This window comes from Balaenoptera ricei, chromosome 16, assembly GCF_028023285.1.
Source record: "Balaenoptera ricei isolate mBalRic1 chromosome 16, mBalRic1.hap2, whole genome shotgun sequence".
In the NCBI taxonomy this organism is placed as follows: domain Eukaryota; kingdom Metazoa; phylum Chordata; class Mammalia; order Artiodactyla; family Balaenopteridae; genus Balaenoptera; species Balaenoptera ricei.
This window is the reverse complement of record NC_082654.1, coordinates 109,319,244-109,339,412: the sequence shown is the minus strand read 5'-3', so window position 1 is coordinate 109,339,412 and position 20,169 is coordinate 109,319,244. Positions and strand designations below refer to the sequence as shown.

At 43.5% G+C, this 20,169-nt stretch overlaps 1 protein-coding gene and 1 non-coding gene across 7 annotated transcripts in view; both read left to right on the top strand.

Moving 5' to 3' along the window:
- The window catches only part of PCNX2 (pecanex 2), a 305,993-nt gene that overhangs the window by 83,021 nt on the left and 202,803 nt on the right, over positions 1–20,169 (top strand). For all 6 annotated transcript variants that reach the window (XM_059900886.1, XM_059900885.1, XM_059900884.1 and 3 more), the window contains 3 exons: positions 3,689–3,834; positions 13,784–13,937; positions 14,024–14,056. In XM_059900886.1, coding sequence (XP_059756869.1) covers positions 3,689–3,834; positions 13,784–13,937; positions 14,024–14,056 — 333 coding nt within the window. The remainder of the gene's footprint in view (positions 1–3,688; positions 3,835–13,783; positions 13,938–14,023; positions 14,057–20,169) is intronic.
- LOC132351332 (U6 spliceosomal RNA) lies at positions 10,789–10,895 on the top strand. The gene has a single exon (XR_009498271.1). It is a non-coding gene; the product is annotated as a U6 spliceosomal RNA (small nuclear RNA).

Genomic DNA, 20,169 nt, shown 5'->3' with positions numbered 1-20,169 from the left:
CTCTGTGTTTACCTAAGTCATAGATATGGAACCCCCCTTAGTCGCCACTGTGGGTCCTCACCCCTGCCAGCTCCTTCATTACTGATACTTGCCAGGAGCTCTGCGTTAGACCCCTTTATTCCGTGCCCTTGCTGGGGATAACCACCTTATTGGCTCCCACGGCTCACTTCTCTCTCTCTTTCTGGGTATACAGATGCAGATATAGACATGTTTATACTTGTATGTATGTGTGTGTCACCGTGTTATCCAGGCTGGTTGGCTTGTCCACTCCCCAGGAATTCCTAAACCCCTTTAAGGTAGAAACTCTGTCTTGTTATCCTTTGAATTTTCAGCTTATATTACATATCATATCTGGCTTATATAATCTGCATAATAAATATTTGTTGGATGAGTGAATAAATGAATGATTAAAACGATGAGAAAAATTTGAATTTGAGAGACTTACCTGGTGGTCCAGTGGTCAAGACTCTGCGCTTCCGCTGTAGGGGGTTCACGTTTGATCCCTGGTCAGGGAACTAAGATTCTGCATGCCACGCGGTGCAGGGGGAAAAAAAATATGAATTTGAAATTTATACCAGAAAACAGGCTAAGTATAATTGCTGTGATTCACTGAAACATCGAGCTCTGTGCTTCCTTGCTATTTAAAGCAAAAAATGAAATTCGATGAACCTCCTTTTCTGATAAAGGAAATTGTTATGGGCTGATTTGAGCTCCCTCAAAATTCATATGCTGCCATCATAACCCCCATGACTTCAGAATGTGACTGTATTTGGAATAGGACCTTTCAAGAGGTAATTAAGTTAAAATGAGGTCATTAGGGTAGAACCTAATCCAGTATGGCTGGTGTCCTTTGAAGAAGCGGGGATCAGGACACAGATACACATAGAGGGAAACCATGTGAAGACACAGGGAGAAGACGGCCGTCTGCCAGCCAAGGAGAGAGGCCTCAGAAGAAACCACTCCTGCCAACACCTTGATCTTGGGCTTTTGGCCTCCAGAATAATAACACCTACGTGGAAGAGTTACTGTGAGGTTTTTAGGATTAAAGATGGCAAAATTATGCCTTTAATAATCAGTGTCAATTATTAATATCATCAAAATTTTTATTAATTATATGGAACTCTTGAATGTTTCAGGGAGCTTGGGAGATATACAGTTCTCCTGTCTAAGCCACCCCATCTATGGTACTTTGTTGTAGCAACCCTAGTAAACTAACACAGAAATCAAACCATTTTTTCTTTGCATTAAATTCTGAGATGTTTCTTAAACAAGGATTTTCATTTAAGCAACAATAAATAGCACAATATGCCAGAATCTTTAATAAGTTTTGCAAAAAATGTAGACGTAGTCTTCATGTGATTTTTTTATACTAACCTTCCCTAAAACTACTCTCACTAAAGGAGAGCATTTTTCTTACTATTCAAAAAAATGCTATCACCTTCACTGTTGCTTATCCTTGACCTGTTTACACATCATACCTGAATTCCCACATCACAGAATGGTAAACCATGCTCAGCTTGTACACGTATTTCTTACTTGCTCTCTTTATCCACGGAGCGTAAAGGAAAAGGATCTCTTCTGTGGGGGAAGGTTTACTCTAAACCACAAATTCATTGTCATTAAAAGAAAATGCTGTTCTTGCTGACATGGCAGCAGGCAGTTTCCACGAAGCTCTCTTTTCTGTTGGAGTCGCATTCCAGACACAAACAGCACTTATAATCTCAACTTTCCTGTAATAATACAGCCCAATCCATCCTGTATATTGCTAACCTGTATATTGCCTTCACGATGGATCAACTTTCCCTTGAAATGCCTTTTGCGTTTATAGTCTGAATAACTCTGTGCTCTATAGCTGAGTCAGGGAATTAGCATCTGGGAACAGAGAGGTGGTAAAGTCAGCCTCCTTGGCGGGTACCACGTGGTCTCCAGTGAAGCAGGCGTGCTGCCCTTACGCATGCCAGGCATTTTGACATCAGCGACTTGCACTGAATTAAGGAAGAATTATGTAGTCTGCCCGAGTATAGCCTTCTACTTTGTAAGTCAGAGAGAAGCGTGTGAGACCTTTAAAAGTCAGCATCCCCTCCATGGCTGCTCTTCTGGGCTGTCCTCCTCCCTTTTCTTATTTTGGTCCTTCTTATCAGTCTCCTGTGTTTTATGTTAGTCAGCCTACAGGAAATTAGAGCCTACCGAAAATCTTTTTTTGGGACAAATAGAGGGCAAAAGCAAACAAATAAAAATACAAACTAGAATAATCCACCAATTCCACTTTTAGATGTATATCCAAAAGAGCCTAAAGCAGGGACTTGAACAGATATTTGCACGTGCATGTTCACAGCAGCTTCATTCACGATTGTGAATAGCGAATATTCCACCAAGGAGGTAGGGGAAGCAACCTCAGCGTCTGTCGACAGATGAATGGATAAACAATATGCGGTCTATCCATACAACGGACTTTTATTCAGCCTTAAAAAGGAAGGAAATTCTGAGACCTGCTACATGGATGAATCTTGAGGTCACTATGCTAAATGAAATAAGCCGGTTACAAAAGGACAAATACTGTATAATTCCACTTATAGGAGGTCCCTAGAGGAATCAGATTCCTGGAGACAGAAAACAGAAGGATGGTTGTCAGGCTCGGGGAGGGGAGAGTGGGGAGTCAGTGTTCAATGTGGACAGTTTCGGTTTTGCAAGATGAAAAAGTTCCCGAGATTTCTTGCACAACAGTATGATTATCGTCACTACTGAAATGTATACTTACAAAATGGTTAAGATGGTGAATTTTACATTATGTGTTTTTTTAACCACAATTATCAAAAAAAAAAAAAAAAGACAGATTAGAAATAGAAGATGTACAGGGGGCTGGGGCTCATTAAGTATTTGTTCGACAAATGAATGAAGACTAATTTTTTTCAAAACTGAGTTCCTCTCCATTGGATTAGAGCCAATCAGCGATGAATTTGGGGTGAAAATGTTTTCAATCTGAGATTAAATTCCCCCATTTGTTTCTGTTTTATTGGCTTATATTTTTTTCTATAAATATTTTATTTTTTCTTATATTGGGCTTCACCAAGGACCTACATATTGTCAGTGAAAATATTTTTACTTATAGTAAAATTTAAATATTTATCTCAGCATTACATTAAATAACATACCTTTCAAAAATTAAGTCATATAATGTCTTTTGCTGAATTCTGATCTTTCATAAGAATTATTTTCATGGCAGTTTCTTGACCTGACAGCAGTATTTTGATATATGTAGCATAATTTTAATGTTACATTATAATGAAATTGAAGTGTGTTGGTAAAAAAGACCTTTTCTCCAACAAGGATCTACTGAATAGCACAGGGAACTATACTCAGTATTTTGTAATAACCTATAAGGGAAAAGAATCTGAAAAAGAATATATATATATAACTGAATCACTTTGCTGTACACCTGAAACTAACACAACATTGTAAATCAAGTGTACTTCAATCAATACAAAAAAAGAAAAAAGAGCTGAAAAAAAAGACCTTTTCTGTTGATCACCATCCTTTTCTTAGGGTACCCATTTTTTATGAACTATGTTGGTTTCCATTTCAGAATTTGAACATCTGCTTTTAGTACTTTTAAATCAGGAGGTTTATTTATGACAATAACACGTCAATGTGAGACCCTCTCTCTGTTTTTTCTTTCGGCATCTAAAAGCATCTGAGTCAGGATCTAGAAGACTCTTCCTGTTCTTCCACACAAGGAAAATTCAACCGAGAGCAGTTTTACAAGTTTATCATCTTCCCTGGCAAGTGGATTAAAGTCTGGTATGATCGCCTTACCTTGTTGGCGTTACTTGATCGGTAAGCTGCCGGGCACGCGCGTGTAAGGGTGAAAGACACAAGGGGGCGTGTGGCGGCGTGGGCTCACTTGCTGGTAGCAAGGAATTTGGCCGCAGGCTGAGGTTCTCTGGGGGCATTTTCAAGGTGTGTCCACCCTTTGTGCTGCACACCCAGAGTCGAAGCAGTGAGATCTTGACAACTGAAGAAATTGTCATTGAGCGATTACAATGGGAGCTAGGAGAACTGGGTAAAATGGTTTAGCCTTAAGGTTAGCTTTGGGGTCAATATTATGCCTTGGTCTGCTCATCGCCTGCCAATTTTTGTAGGAAGGCCTGCGGCTCCTGTACACAGGACAGGGCCTGGGTGCCTGGGTGTGGTGTGGGGAGGAGAGGAGGGACACGGGGTGGCCGGGGTGGTGATTTGTGGCCCTTTCCTTTCATGACGTGGGTTCTTCTTCTCTGTCCTGTAATTTCAGTGCTGATCTTTCCTTTAAACGCTGTTACTCTTCCTCACCACTGCTCCTCAAGATGCAACGCTGTGGGAGCTGAGGGTGCTGGGTGGGGAGGTGGAAGCGGAGGCTGGGGGGTCAGGTTGGCTAAGGCGTGATGGAGTTGGGGCCAGGTAGGGGACTTACCCCACCTCAAGATATACAGAGGACCGCATTGTGGTCTTCAAGGGCTGTGGGTTTGGAAATGTGTGATGCCGTTACTAGTGGTGTCATCAGCAAATGCTGAGTTTCACCGTTAAATGCCAGCCAGTGCATTCTCTACGTCTGCGTCTTTATTCCTGTCCTGCCCCTAGGTTCTTCAGAACCATCTTTTTTTTTTTTTTTAGATTCCATATATATGTGTTAGCATACGGTATTTGTTTTTTCTCTTTCTGACTTACTTCACTCTGTATGACAGACTCTAGGTCCATCCACCTCACTACAAATAACTCGATTTTGTTTCTTTTTCTGGCTGAGTAATATTCCATTGTATATATGTGCCACATCTTCTTTATCCATTCATCTGTCAATGGACACTTAGGTTGCTTCCATGTCCTGGCTATACTCGAATAAAGATGTTAAAAAAAAAAAAAAAAGCCAGCCAGCGGGGCAGTGGGAGGGCTGGTTGCCTGCTTTGCTGTAGTTGGTCCCCCAGGGACTACTTGTTACAGTAATGTCTTAAATGGTATGATCACATACTGAAAAACTATAGTCATGCACAATTACAACAGTAAATTTCAGGACCCACAAGTCAGGGAATGGATTTATAATGGTTTTTCTAACAACACTGTGTTACCCAAGGGACACACACTTAAGACGAAGACTTCATACTTAACTAAAATAATTCAGGATAATACAGTCTGTTAGATGAGGCAGTTTTTTGGAAATATTCATTTAAAAAGAAATTACTGGGCTTCCCTGGTGGCGCAGTGGTTAAGAATCCGCCTGCCAATGCAGGGGACACGGGTTCGATCCCTGGTCTGGGAAGATCCCACATGCCGCAGAGCAACTAAGCCCATGTGCCACAACTACTGAGCCTGTGCTCTAGAGCCCGTGATCCACAACTACTGAGCCCACGAGCCACAACTACTGAAGCCCGTACGCCTACAGCCCGTGCTCCACAACAAGAGAAGCCACCGCAATGAGAAGCCCGCGCACCACAACAAGAGAAGCCACCGCAGTGAGAAGCCCGCGCACCACAACAAAGAGTAGCCCCCGCTCGCCACAACTAGAGAAAGCCCGTGCACAGCAATGAAGACCCAGTGTAGCCAAAAATAAATAAATAAATAAATAAAAAGAAATTACTGAAAGTTGGACTAGCTTGCGTTAACCCTTCATACTAAATACAGATATTTTTGTAGATTTCTACGTTTGTTATTTTAAAATTTACTCAGTGATGAAAAATTAACAGAAAATCCAGTGAAGGTCTAAAAAAGGATGATGAAGAAGATTATGATAGTTTTGAAAAGGTTATAGTGTTATAGTTTTAATCACCTCACTTGCAAGTTATGGTGGGCTTTAAATTTTGTGCTCAGGGGTGACCTGAGTAGAGATAGCCCCCCTCTCTTATCCAGGGAGCCCCTGGGCTGTGGAGATCAAATCCAGGCCCCATCACTTACTAGTGCTGTGATCTTGGGATGGCTACAGAAACTCTCTGTGCCTCAATCTCCTAACTGTCAAATGGGGATAATCTATATCACAGGGAGGTTGTGAGGATTAAACCAACTTAGCCATAGAAAGAGTTCTTTAAATATTAGTTGCTGTTGTTATTATTATTATTACCTGGAATGTGGCCCAGAACCCAGAAAGAAGAAAAAATTTTAAGAATGAAATAAAATGAGGGTAGCCTCAAATCCAGACACTGAAACTTAACCCCTTAGTAGGTAGGAGCGATCACCCTTTTTTCAGAGGCTATCTAAACCTACTTTCAGTCATCCATCAGCAAGCTTGGTGATCTGGTTTTCTAGTTTGCAGTCAATTAAGAGGGGGGAAAGGGACTCCATGACCTCCAGCTGACAGCGAAGAAGGAGGAAGAATAACCCAGAACACTGACCTAGAAAAACCGAGCAGCTTGGGACCTTTGCACGGAGAGTGTAACGCCCCCAAACAGAACTGTGGATCAGAACCACCTGGGAGCTTTGCAAAAACACAGGTGCCCAGGTGTGAGACGTCACCACCCCAGCGTGGCCTTGAGGACAGTGTGGCCTGTGTCACAGCACACCTCCCTAGCTCTTTCTTAGTTAGTTCAGAGATAATCTGAAAGGTCTGTTTAAGAAGACAGGGATTCAGGACTTCCCTGGTGGCGCAGTGGTTGAGAATCCACCTGCCAATGCAGGGGACACGAGTTCTAGACCTGGTCCAGGAAGATCCCACATGCCGTGGAGCAACAAAGCCCGTGCGCCACAACTACTGAGCCTGCACTGTAGAACCCGTGAGCCACAGCTACTGAGCCTGTGAGCCACAACTACTGAAGCCCACGCACCTAGAGCCCGAGCTCCGCAACAAGAGAAGCCACCGCAATGAGAAGCCTGTGCACCGCAGCGAAGAGTAACCCCTGCTCGCCGCAACTAGAGAAAGCCCACGCACAGTAATGAAGACACAACGCAGCCAAAAATAAATTAATTAATTAATTAAAAAAAAAACAGGGATTCACACGGTAGATTTTACATTTTTGACAATGAAAGCTATATTGTTACTTGAAAAGGCATACATAAATTACATTAGATAGTCATCGGGGGTATTTAAAGTCACAGGTGGATGAGAGAAGTTTAATTTGCCAAATGAAAGCTTAGAAAGAAAACGTATGCATAATAAAAAGCAAACTGCGAGGGTTGGCAGGAAGTGGAAGAAATTGGTGAATAACAGGCACTGAAATCGGACTAATCACTGCTCTGGACTCCCACAGGGTAAGGCCTTCGGCTTGATGTTTCTCAGCTTTCCGCTGGAATTCAGACTGATCTTCCTCGAACGGGTTTCCTTATCCTCTGATCGTAGTAGCGTCACCGGTTTCTGTGATTGCAGCCTCTTCTGTTTGCCTTCAGTTTGCCATCCATTCTGTTCAGATATTTTCAGACTTGTCTTTGTTTTCCTTTCTCATTTTCTCTTCTGCCATTACCCCATCTTGCAAAACACCTAGGTTTCCTTTTCACTTCATTAGTTTTTCAGGTTGGCATCTAAAACAAAAAGCTGCCCGTCTGAGCATCATTTCATTCATTCATTCATTCAACACATTTTAAAAACAAAGCAAAAAATTGAAGCACCTACTCCACGCTAGGCTCTATACGGAGCCCTTCGTATAGGGCAGTGCATGAAACAGACACGGTCTCTGCACGAAGGGAGCCCGACTCCACCGGGGGAGATGGGATTTGAGACAGCCAGTGGTACCGGGTGCCGTGGAAGACGCGGAACCTGGGGGGGGAGGGACACGGATGTCAGGACAGATGGCTGCAGAAGGCTTATCTGAGGACACACAGATACGAGCTATGGCAGGGAGCTAGCCACGTGACAAGGAGGGGGAAACTCACTATCATCACTGTCATCGCGAGGACGTGCTCTCACATCTCCCATCCTTACAAATCCTCTCGACCACTTTCCCCCCAGCCTCTGTCCAGTCTCCCCTGCAGCAGAGCTCCTTGAAGTGTTGCCTGTGCTTCTTCCAGTTTCCCTTCTCCCGTTTTCTCATAAACCCATTGCATTCAGCCTCCTCTGACCCCCGGACTCCGTGGAGCCTGCCCTGGTCCAGGTCACTGTTGACCCTGTCATTCAGGTCCCTAGACCCTCCGTCTTGGTTTACTTTCTTCTCTGGGCTCCCAGGGCTCAGCCCTCTCTTGGTTTTCCTTCTGCCTTGTTGGGTCACTCCTTCCTGGTCACCTTTGCAGGTAACCACTTCCCCTTGGTGTCCTTAGGAGCTGCACAGCTCTTACTCTCTCTACCTGCTTTTCTTTAGTGATCGCATTTAGTCTCATGGCTTTTAAATCCCACCGATCCGCCAGTGACTCTCAGATTTCTGTCTCCAACTTGGACCCATTGCCCCAATTCTCGACTTGTGTCTCTAACTACGGGATTGACATCTCATGATCGGAGATCATGTTTCAGAGTCGAAACAGCTGTTCACCTCTGCATTATCCTAAGTCTGCTCCATCTTCAGTCTCCCCCACCTCAGCTGATGACAGACCTATCCTTCCAGGTTCTCAGGTTAAAAATCTTGGTGTCATCCTTTCACACCCACATTCAACTTCTCATAGGAAATTAAGTTTACTGCTCCTTCAAATGTGTCTGCTGCACCTTCCACCTTCGATGTAACCACCCTTGTCTGAGCTGCTTTCATCTCCCATCTGAGTTACTGCAAGAGCATCTCCTGCTCAAACCCATTCTCCCTGTACGCTATTCTTTTTTAAAAAAATTTTATTGAAGTATAGTTGATTTACAATGTTGTGTTAATTTCTGCTATACAGCAAAGTGACTCAGTTATACATATATCTATTTTGTCAGATTCTTTTCCATTATGGTTTATCACAGGGTATTGAATATAGTTCCCTGTGCTATACAGTAGGTCCTTGTTGTTTATCTGTTTTATATATAGTAGTATGTATCTGTTAATCTCTTACTCAATTTATTCCCCCCTTCCTCTTTGGTAACCATAAGTTTGTTTTTTATGTCTGTGAGTTTATTTGTATCATTTTTTTTAGATTCCACATAGAAGTGATATCATATGATATTTGTCTTTCTATGTCTGACTTACTTCACTTAGTATGATCATCTCTAGGTCCATCCATGTTGCTGCACATGGCATTATTTTATTCTTTTTATGGCTGAGTAATATTCCATTGTATATATGTACCACATCTTATTTATCCATTCATCTGTTGATGTTCATTTAGGTTGCTTCCATGTCTTGGCTATTGTAACTAGTGCTGCAATGTACCTTTGGGTGCATGTATATTTCTGAATTAGAGTTTTGTCTGGGTAAATACCCAGGAGTGGGTTTGCTCGATCATATAGTAACTCTATTTTTAGTTTTTTGAGAAACCTCCATACGGAACTGTTCTCCATAATGGCTGCACCAATTCACACTCCCACCAACATCTCCCTGCACACTCTTCTTAACACAACAGAGTGAGGCTGGCCTTCCTATTCGTAACCACGCCAAGCCCTCTTCCAGCCTGAAGACCTTTGCACTGGCTGTTCCCTCCACCTGAGCGCTCTCCCCTCAGATACCTGCACGACCAACCCCTTGGTCTTTTAAGTGTCTTTTCTCAGTGAGTCTTAGCCTGACCTTCCTGTTTAAAATTCCATCAGCTCCCTGCCCGTACAGTTGTAACTCCTCTCACCTTGTTCTATTTGTTTTTCTATTGCACTAATCATCTTCAGATACTATATCATGTACTCATTTTGTGTGTATTACTTATTTTATGTCACTGCCCACTGGAAAGGAAGCTTCATGATTTTCATTCACTGGTGTATTCCCAGCACCCAGAGCAGTGCCGAGCCCTTTTATTACGTGAAAAAATGAATCGACTTCCCTTAGCGAAGCAGCTCCCCTTCCCAGTTTCTGCCATTATGATCCCCTTCCCCCAGATTGAAATCTTGGAATCATCTTTATTCTTTCAACCAATCTTTCACTGTAGATAATCCATTCAATCACAGGGTCCTTTCTGCCTCGTTCTGTATTGTGTCTGAAAGTCACGTATCCTTTCCAATTCTCCAGCTGTGTCACTTTCCCAGGCCTTCCTTACTTCTCTCTGGGAGTATTATTTATCCTTTCCCCTTCAGTGCATCTTGTTAACCTCTGCAAGATAAATCTTTCTAAAGTACAGGCTTAATCACGACACTCCTTGTCCAGTGAGCAAACTCCTTAACCCAATATTTAATATTGATATATGAGGAACTGTGGGAGGGGAGTGATGGTGGGGAGGCTGAGGGCAGAGGAATGGAGTCCTGGTGGAGGAGAATCTGGGAAAAAAATACTTTTCAGAAACTTTATTCTTTCCCTTTAAATAGGAAAGAAGTTTTTTTGTTTTTTTTTTTTTAATTAATTAATTTATTTGGCCATGCCAGGATCTTTGTTGTGGCATGCGGGATCTAGTTCTCTGACCAGGGATCGAACCTGGGCCCCCTGCATGGGATCGCAGAGTCTTAACCACTGGGCCACCAGCGAAGTCCCAGAGGTTTGGTTTCTCTAATTGAAATTTTTGTTTTGTTTTATTTCCTAAGTCTTTGTATTGTTTTAGGTAGACACATCAAAATGTTATGAGCACACTAAAGAATACATAATATATTTTATGGACCTGAGCTAACAAATACATTTAGCTTTATAAAAAGTGCATAGTGGAAAATAAAAAAACACATAAATTTCCCTTTTCACCAAATATGTATTGCCCCCCCCCAGATATTTTTTAAAATATTCAACATGAGCATCTTAATATCTGAGTTCTTCACATTTCTGTACTTCTCAATTCTGTACAACTTGATTGATTAAAAAATGGGCAGTGCTCGCTTCGGCAGCACATATACTAAAATTGGAACGATACAGAGAAGATTAGCATGGCCCCTGCGCAAGGATGACACGCAAATTCATGAAGTGTTCCATATTTTTATCTATTTTCTCTGTAAAAACGTAGACCGAAAAGCCATGTGTATTTTCCTATGTGCTGCAGCTCAGCTTGGAAATAAATCACAGGCATCTGGAAAAAAAAAAAAAAAAAAAGGGGCAAAATACATGAACAGATACCTCACCCAAGAAGATGTACAGATGGCAAATAAACATGTGAAAAGATGCTCCACGTCATATGTCATTAGGGAATTATGAACTAAAACAATAATGAGATGCCACTACACGCCTATTAGAATGGCCAAATCCAAAACACGGACAACCACCAAAGGGTGTGGAGCAATAGGGACTCTCATTTCATTGCTGGTGGGATTGCAAAATGGTTCAGCCACTTTGGAAGACAGCTTGGCAGTTTCTTCCAAACTACACATACTAGTACCATTTGACCTAGCAATCACGCTCCTTATGTCCGCACAAAAGCCTGCACACAAATGTTTATAGATGCTTTTATTCATAATTTTTTTCATAAGTTTGATATTTATTTATTTATTTATTTATGGCTGCGTCGAGTCTTCGTTGCTGCGTGCGGGCGTTCTCTAGTTGCAGCGAGCGGGGGCTACTCTTCGTTGCGGTGCGCGGGCTTCTCATTGCGGTGGCTTCTCTTGTTGCGGAGCACCAGCTCTAGGCACGTGGGCTTCAGTAGTTGCAGCACGCGGACTCAGTAGTTGTGGCTCGCGGGCTCTAGAGCACAGGCTCAGTAGCTGTGGCGCACAGGCTTCATTGCTCCGCGGCATGTGGGATCTTCCCGGACCAGGGCTCGAACCCGTGTCCCCTGCATTGGCAGGCGGATTCTTAACCACTGCGGCACCAGGGAAGTCCACTTTATTCATAATTGCCAAAACTTGGAAGCAACCAAGATATCTTTTGACAGGTGAATGGATAAGGAAACGGTGGTATGTCCATGCAGTGCAATGTTATTCAGCAGTGGAAAGAAAGGTACTATCAAACCATGAAAAGACATGGAGGGGCCTTCAGTGTGTATTACTAAGTGAAAGAAGCTAATCTGAAAAGTCTACCTTCTGTATGATTCCACCAGGGAATCTGGAAAGGGCAGAACTATGGAGACAGTAAAAAGATGAGTGGTTACCAGGGGTTAGAGAGGAGGGATGGATGAATAGGCAGAGCACACAGGATTTTTAGGGCAGTGAAAATACTCTGTAAGATACTGTAATGGCAGATACATATCATTATACCATTGTCTAACCGCGCAGAATGTCCACCACCAAGAATGAACCATAATGTAGACTATGGACTTTAGTTGATAATGATTTGTCCGTGTCGGTTCCTCAATTATAACACATGTAGCACCCTAGCGGGGGATGTTGATGGTGGGGGAGGGTGGGTGTGTTTGGGGGGAGGGGCTATGTGGGAACTCTTCGTACTTTCCCCTCAATTTTGTTGGAAATCTAAAACTGCTCTAAAAAATAATGTCTATTAATTAAAAATAGAATGTTCAGGAGTGCCTGAACATGCCAGGGATGAAGTAGCCAATTGTCCCTGTCTAAAAATGATCATAATTGAATGGGAAAGACCAATATGGGGACTTCCCTGGCGGTCCAGTGGTTAGGACTCCACGCTTCCACTGCAGGGGACGTGGGTTCAATCCCTGGTTGGGGACCTAAGATTCCCACATGCGGCACGGCCAGAAAAAAAAACAACCCCAAAACAATGTGTACCTGTGCAAACACTGGTGAGGGAAGAAATGTACTCAGAATTCTTGTGAATGACTCATCTAAACTCTCGACCTCGTGGCCCATGCCATCCTCCCTTAACTTCATTTCAGCTGCTCCTTCCCGTAACTCCACCCTGCATCTCGTCCTCCCGTAGAAGTCTTCCACCTCTGACGTCGTAATCCCAGCCTCCGTTCAACCTTCGCATCGCCTCCACCTCCCTCCCGTGTCCCCACATCCTCTTTTGCACTCTGATGCATCCACTTCCTCCCACTAGCAGCCCGTATTGCCTCCCCATGATCCAGCTTCAGCCCCTCTGGATCAGCATCTTAAAACTCCCTTTCTTGTCCCTTTGCACATCCACGGATAACACCCCACGGCTGATGAGCTCACCCCTCTACCCTGCACCTCTCAAGTGGAGCCCCCCCAAGAGAGAACCACCCCGTGAGGCTGTGGTCATGACATACTTTCAGTCGGACCCTCTGCACATCAGCCCTCCTGCTGGAGCTCTCCTGGCTCCTGAAACTGAGCAGCAAATTCCGGCCACGGAGACTGTATCTGGAAGGGATTGCCACGCACCCCTTCCCGCATTTAGCGGAGTCAGTGAAGCCCCTTCTCTGAGGCACATTTCACTGTTGTGGATGGAGGAATTAACGGTCTTCCAGTAAACCCAGTTTAGTGGCCAAGGACACCCAGTGGGATTGTATTTCATTTATTTCAATAACAGAAAGTGGGAGTTAAATATGGATTTTTAAAAATATAAAACACAGGACGAAGGAAAGAAAGAAGGAAACCTTAAAATCTTGTTACCAAATATAAAGGAGTGCTTGGGATAAGTACTCTCTTGTGGCCAGTCTTTTTATCAGCATGCGGGTATTCTCTGTTTAAAAACAGACAGCCTTAAAGAATATACAAATCAATTTTCACTGCAAAGTAAAGGAGCTGTTACAGTGGAGGATTACTGGACTGAACGTCAATATTATGACATAGTATGAGTGTGTTTCGTGTTTGGTAATTGCAATCATTGTTGCTTTTGTTGTGGTCATCCATTTACAATGCTTGGTGTCAGTCTATTTATCTCTTGTAAAAATAAAATACAGTGTGTGTGTGTGTGTGTGTGTGTGTGGAAAAAAAAAACAACAAAAAAAACCAGACAGCCTTACCTTTTATTCCCTCCGTTTTTAATTTGTTGATTTTGCCCAGAACTGAAGATGTCAAGGAAAACGTGCTGGCGGTTTTACTCATTGTCCTGGTTTCCCTGCTCGGATTCCTGACCCTGAACCGAGGCTTTTGCAAAGACATGTGGGTGCTTCTCTTCTGCCTCGTCATGGCCAGCTGCCAGTACTCCCTGTTAAAGGCAAGCGCACATCTAATTCTTACCATCACTACTGTAGCCTTGAAATCATGAGATGATGACACAGACACTTCTCATTTGTGTTCTAGAGCGTTCAGCCTGACCCCGCCTCGCCGATCCACGTAAGTGTCCAGTCACAGGCGAGTAGCTTGTCCGCTCTGCTTGCGTTGAAGATAGGGGAATGGCCAAAACAGATTCGAAAGGCGACGTGCATATCAATATGCATATATATGGAGTATATAAATAGAAATATTAATGCATGGTGGCCAAGTTCAGGCTAGATCGGAGAGCGTGGTGGGGATGGTGGCAGGGAAGGAACAGGATGGGGACCAAGAGTGTGTGGAGGGCCTTCTCTGCCCCACTGGACTCATGTCAGGAAAGACAGTGAGCCCAGACTCTGCAATCAGGCTGCCTGCGTTCGTTTTCTGGTTCCTGTGTCTGATTGTTGGACCCTGAACAAAATGTGTACTCTCCATGCCTCAGCTTCCCTGTGTGTAAATAAGGATAATAAAAATGCCTATGGGGATTCAATAATCCAAGTACCGGGCTTAAAACAGTGCCTGGCATAGAGAAATTGCTTAGTAGATGGTAGCTCTTATTGGAAACCTCAGTCTGTAAGCATGAATCATTATTCTTTTTACCTGAAGCTGATCTCTTTCTCTTCCACATTTTCAAGTGTATTGTTACCTTTTACCTCATCACTGGGGCTCATTTATATCTGACACTCTGGGCTCCCCAGTACCGATCTCTTGGTGCCTGGGCATTCTTCCATGAGCTCGGAAGCACACGTAGCACCCACTGACCCGCTGCACCTTCCCTTGCGGTGCTGCGGCTCCAGGTCTGGCGCTCTCCCTACTGGGACCCTGGCCACGTGCCTTTGCACCGAGACCACTGCCAGGTGGATGTCCCAGCTCCTCGAGAAACCTTCTTTCCTCTGTTATGGTGAGCTCCTGTGGGTCCCCGAAAACCACTTCCAGTGAAAGAAAACTTGACCTTCCCGCTACTGTGCCTTTAAAAAATTCATATCCAGGATTTAGGACTGCTTTGACACCTGTGATAGCTCATGCTTAGCTCATAGTAATTAAGAAAAGCTTGTAACTGGACACTCACCTGGCATACGTTACTATCTTGTTAAATTCCTCTGTTCCCCACAATTGGTTTACATATAATACATCTTCTTTCCTCCCAGAGTCTGAATGTCAAGCTAAGGAGAAGCAGCATAATGAGGGTATCACGGACGTGTTGTTGTGATTATCGTCAGGAATCTGGGTTAGGTGGTGAGAGCAGAGATGTGCAGCCCTGGGATGTGTTGTCCCAGCCCACCCTAGATGCGACACTGGCGTCGTCCTGCTGTGATAAATAAGCCCCGCTTCCTAGTGACAGCGCTTGGGTCACTGTCTTTCTGGGTGACCTGGGGGAGGGGTGTTGTATGCTAGTAAACATTCATTTCCTGCATGTACTTTCAGGAATAATGCTAGGCGAGGGGGATGGCCAGTACAGCTGCATAATCCCTGTAGATCTGTAATGACTGTTCGCAGGACCCCTGGGTCCTGCTCTAAGTTGGAGTCGTATTGTCGATATTGATCCAGTTCCTGGAGGACTGAACGCAGCTCCTCTTCCTTTATCTGAGCAAGCGTGTCGTAGCGAGATAGGAAGAAATGACTTCCCTTACTGTCAACAGAAGCCACAATCAAACTATGTTTATTGCAGTACTTAATTTGCTTACGCAGATTTCTAAGTAGAATTAGTCCCAGATTTGAGCTGGCATTTCTCTAACTGTTCTGATGAGGAAAGAAAATATGGTAGCTATAAAACAGTTCCTCTTGCCATGTGGCTGAGCCATGCAGGCGTTTAGAGGCTGATTTACTGTTTAGAGATGAGAAAACCTCAGAAAGGAGATGGTCAAGAGAATGAACCCAGTCTGGTAGAGAGATGGTTCTCAAGCCTGCCACCAGCCCTGGCGGCTAAGGTTCATTCATCAGGGGCTGTCAGATGAACCAAAGTGCTTTTCAAAACTGCATTACTTTGTTCGTTCCCAGGGAGGGCTGTTCATGCAGTCAGTTCTTGCTCTTGGAGTGATTGACTGACTTGCTTCTTTGTTTCCTTCCAGGAGCACAGAGGTGGCAAATTTTGAGCAAGTTGTTAAAACCTGAAGATAGCACAATGATAAAAAAAAAATTTTTTTTTTTTGCATAACATTCTGTGTGCTTCAGATAGAGTTGCGGATTAATACTGGCCTGCTAATAGTTACGGTACCATCGACCCTGGGCCTGAAAGATACGCGTCTGATTGTAAAAGAAAAGAGGTCTAGGAGAACTTAAAAAAATGAGAATGGAGGGCAGCTCCTGGACGGGATCTGAGGATCAGAGACTGGCAAGTTAGTCACGGGCAGTGAGGCTATTCCTTGGCTTACAGAGATTTATACACGGGTCTAACCAACAGTATCCACTAATGATAACCCAGAAAGCAAAATCCAGTAGGATCGCTGGCACAGAGCCAGTGTCGGGGCCTTTCCCAGCACCTGTAGGGATTCTGAGTTAGGGCAGCTGGGGCAGCACTTGGGAACCTGCATTTTAACACTCCCCCACCCTGTGCTGATGGCGGAGGTGATCTCAGATCACGCCTGAGAAACGCCAGGGTAACTGGAAGTGCACAGGTTTCGGGATTCGAATCCAGCCTCGCCATGTACAAACTACGGCATCTTGGTCAAGTGACTTCTCTGAATCTCAGGTTTTTCCTCTGTAAAAGAGGAAATAATGAAATAGGATTGTAAGGGGATTAAACAAGAGAATGTACATCCAGGGCTCAGCCTAGAATCTGGCACCGCGGGAGCACTTGACAAATGCTGGCCATTTTTGTGTGAGTAAAGTGGGGATAATAATAACAACCTCAGCTGGATTTGGTCACGAGTGAGTTGGATAATTTACATAATGTGCCAAGTGCAGGACCTGGAATATCAAGTCCTCTGTAAAGGTTGCTCTCCTTTCTCTTTCTGCTCTGCAGATCCAGAGGGCTGAGTGTACAGTTTCCACAAACCCCACGCCTAGGTCCCCAATTATTAACCTCTTCCATCAGTATGTTACAGTTGTCACAACTACAGAACCAATATGGATACATTATTATTAACTGAGGTCCATATCTCACTCAGATTTCCTTCGTTTTTACGTAATATCCCTTTTTTTTTTTTTTTGAGGATTCCATCCAGGACATTGCCTGACATTTAGTCATTTTCTCTCCTAAGGCTCCTCCTGGCTGTGACAGTTTCTCAGGTTTTCCTTGGTGTTTGATTACCTGGACAGCCGTGAGGAGCATTGGTCAGGGATTTTGTAGACTGTCCCTCAGTTGGGATTTAGCTGGTGCTCATCTGATGATTTAACTGGGTTATGGATTTGGGGGAGGAAAACTGCACAAGTAAAGTGCCATTTTCCTCACATCATTTCGAGGTTATGTACAATCAACATGACTTAACCACTTTGGATGTTGACCTTGAACACCTGGTTAAGGTGCTGTTTATCAGAGAAATGTTTTTTTTTAAATTTCACTAAAAAGGTTTAGAAATTGAAGTATAGTTGATTTACAGCGTTGTGTTAGTTTCTGGTGTGCAGCAGAGTGATTTGGTTATACATATACATATCTATTCTTTTTCAGATTCTTTTCCATTATAGGTTATTACAGTATATTAAGTATAGTTCCCTGTGCTATACAGTAGGTCCTTGTTGGTTATCTTTTTTTTTTTTTTATTATTTTATTTTTTTTGGCTGTGTTGGGTCTTCGTTTCTGTGCGAGGGCTTTCTCCAGTTGTGGCCAGCAGGGGCCACTCTTCATCGCGGTGCGCGGGCCTCTTACTATCGCGGCCTCTCTTGTTGCGGAGCACAGGCTCCAGACGCGCAGGCTCAGTAGTTGTGGCTCACGGGCCCAGCCGCTCCGCGGCATGTGGGATCTTCCCAGACCAGGGCTTGAACCCGTGTCCCTTGCATTGGCAGGCAGATTCTCAACCACTGCACCACCAGGGAAGCCCTATCTATTTTATATAGAGTGGTGTGTATCTGTTAATCCCAAACTCCTAATTTATCCCTTCCCCACCTTTCCTCTTTGGTAACCATAAATTTGTTTTTCTGTCTGTAAGTCTGTTTCTGTTTTGTAAATAAGTTCATTTGTATCATTTTTTTCGATTCCACATATAAGTGATATCATACGATGTTTGTCTAACTTACTTCACTTCGTATGATCATCTCTAAGTCCATCCATGTTGCTGCAAATGGCATTATTTCATTCTTTTCTATGGTTGAGTAATATTCCATTGTATATATATGCCACCAAGTGTGGGTCATAGAATACTTGCTGGCTAGGATTTTACTGGGGTTCAGCTTCCTTAGGGTAGTGGGCACCCATCCCCAGATCTCCTTCTTTTGTGCCACACACAAGGGGAACTGAAGTGTATAGTTAAAAATTTTCAGTATACATCCAGAAAAAATGAAAACTTTAATTAGAAAAGATACACACACTCCAGTGTTCATAGCAGTACTGTTATAATAGCCAAGACATGGAAGCAGCCCAAGTACCCATCAATAGATGATTGGATAAAGAAGAGGTGGTGTATATAAACAATGGAATATTACTCAGCAAAAAAAAAGAATGAAGTATTGCCATTTGCAGCAACTTGGATGGGCCTAGAGAATATTATGCTTAGTGAAATAAGTCAGACAGAGAAAGACAAATACTATATGATATCACTTATGTGTGGAATCTAAAAAATAATACAAATGAATCTATCTATATACAAATCAGAAACAGACTCACAGACAGAAAGCAAACTTATGGTTACCAAAGGGGAGAGAGGGGAAAGGATAAATTAGGAGTATGGGATTAACAGATACAAACTACTATACATAAAATAGATAAGCCACAAAGATTTACTGTATAGCCCAGGGAACTATATTGAATATCTTGCAATAACCTATAATGGAATATAATCTGCATAAAAAAAAACCCAAAACAAATCACTATGCTGTATATCTGAAACTAACACAATATTGTAAATCAACTATACTTCAGTTAAAAAAACGTGACTCTAAATATAAACAGGTGAATTGCTAAAGCAAGCAGCAAATCCTTATTATAGTGAAGAGAGTTCCACGTAGGTAGACATAGTGTCTCAGAGGGGCTGGACAGAGCAGCAGGTGGTTATTTTTCTACACCCTCTTCTGGTAGGAGCCCTCTTCACCTTCCTGAGTTCTTTCAGGAAGAGGTGACACCTTCCAGGAGAAGCTATTACGAATGATTTCCCCCCCACTCTCTCTTTACTTCACATGAATAACATTCACGTCATGTGTCTAAAGAATGAGGATTGCGAATGAGCTTGATCCGAGTGAGGTTGAGTGTTGGGCCTAGAAGGATCCAGTGGCAAATGCAGTCTCCGTCTGAGTCAGTTTGGGGAGCCAGTGGGAAGTAGCCAGTCAGCCAGCGGCAGGGTCCAAGCCCTGGCCACACTGCAAAGCCTGGGACAAATTTCTTCCTCTTTGTGCCTCAGTTTACCCTTGGCAAAATGAGAGTAATAGTAGGGCTTCTTCGAGTCCTACTATTATAATATTTAATATATTTAATATTTAAAGTAGGTAGAAGAGTGCCTGAGGCACAGGAAAGCAGGATAAATGGTAGCCTTTGCTGTTTTACATCAGCTTGTCAAAAACAGCTGACCTCTGAGTGCGGCCAGACAGGAACTTGTGCAGACTCAGCAGGTGTGAGGCAGCTCTTTTCTGCCCTCTGGGCTGAGGAGCAGAGAATTCGGATCTGCACGAAGCCTGGAGCTGGCACGGGTAACGGCAGAGATGGGATGGGGCTGGCATGTCCTGGTTGCTGACAGCCTTGGTTCAGTGCCCCTGGGTTCAGACACCCCATCTTGCTTATAACAAAACCCTTTTATCTCTCTGTCTCCCTGTCTATCTATCCATCTATATCTATCTATCTATCTGTCTATCATCTGTCTATCAGTCTATCTCTCCATCCATCCATCTATCTACTTATCTATCAGCAGCAAGTTTGAAGCATCTGACCAGCCCCCTCTCTTGGTAAGAGGACAATTAGAATGGCCTGGTCCCCTAGCCACAAGCACCACTGCTCTCCGGGTGGGGACCTGTAGGTTTGGATAGATTCTCTCACCTTACCCTTTCCTTGCCCTGCGACCAGAGCACCGCCTGTGAAATTGTATATGTAGGTGGAGTTAATGGGAGACCCA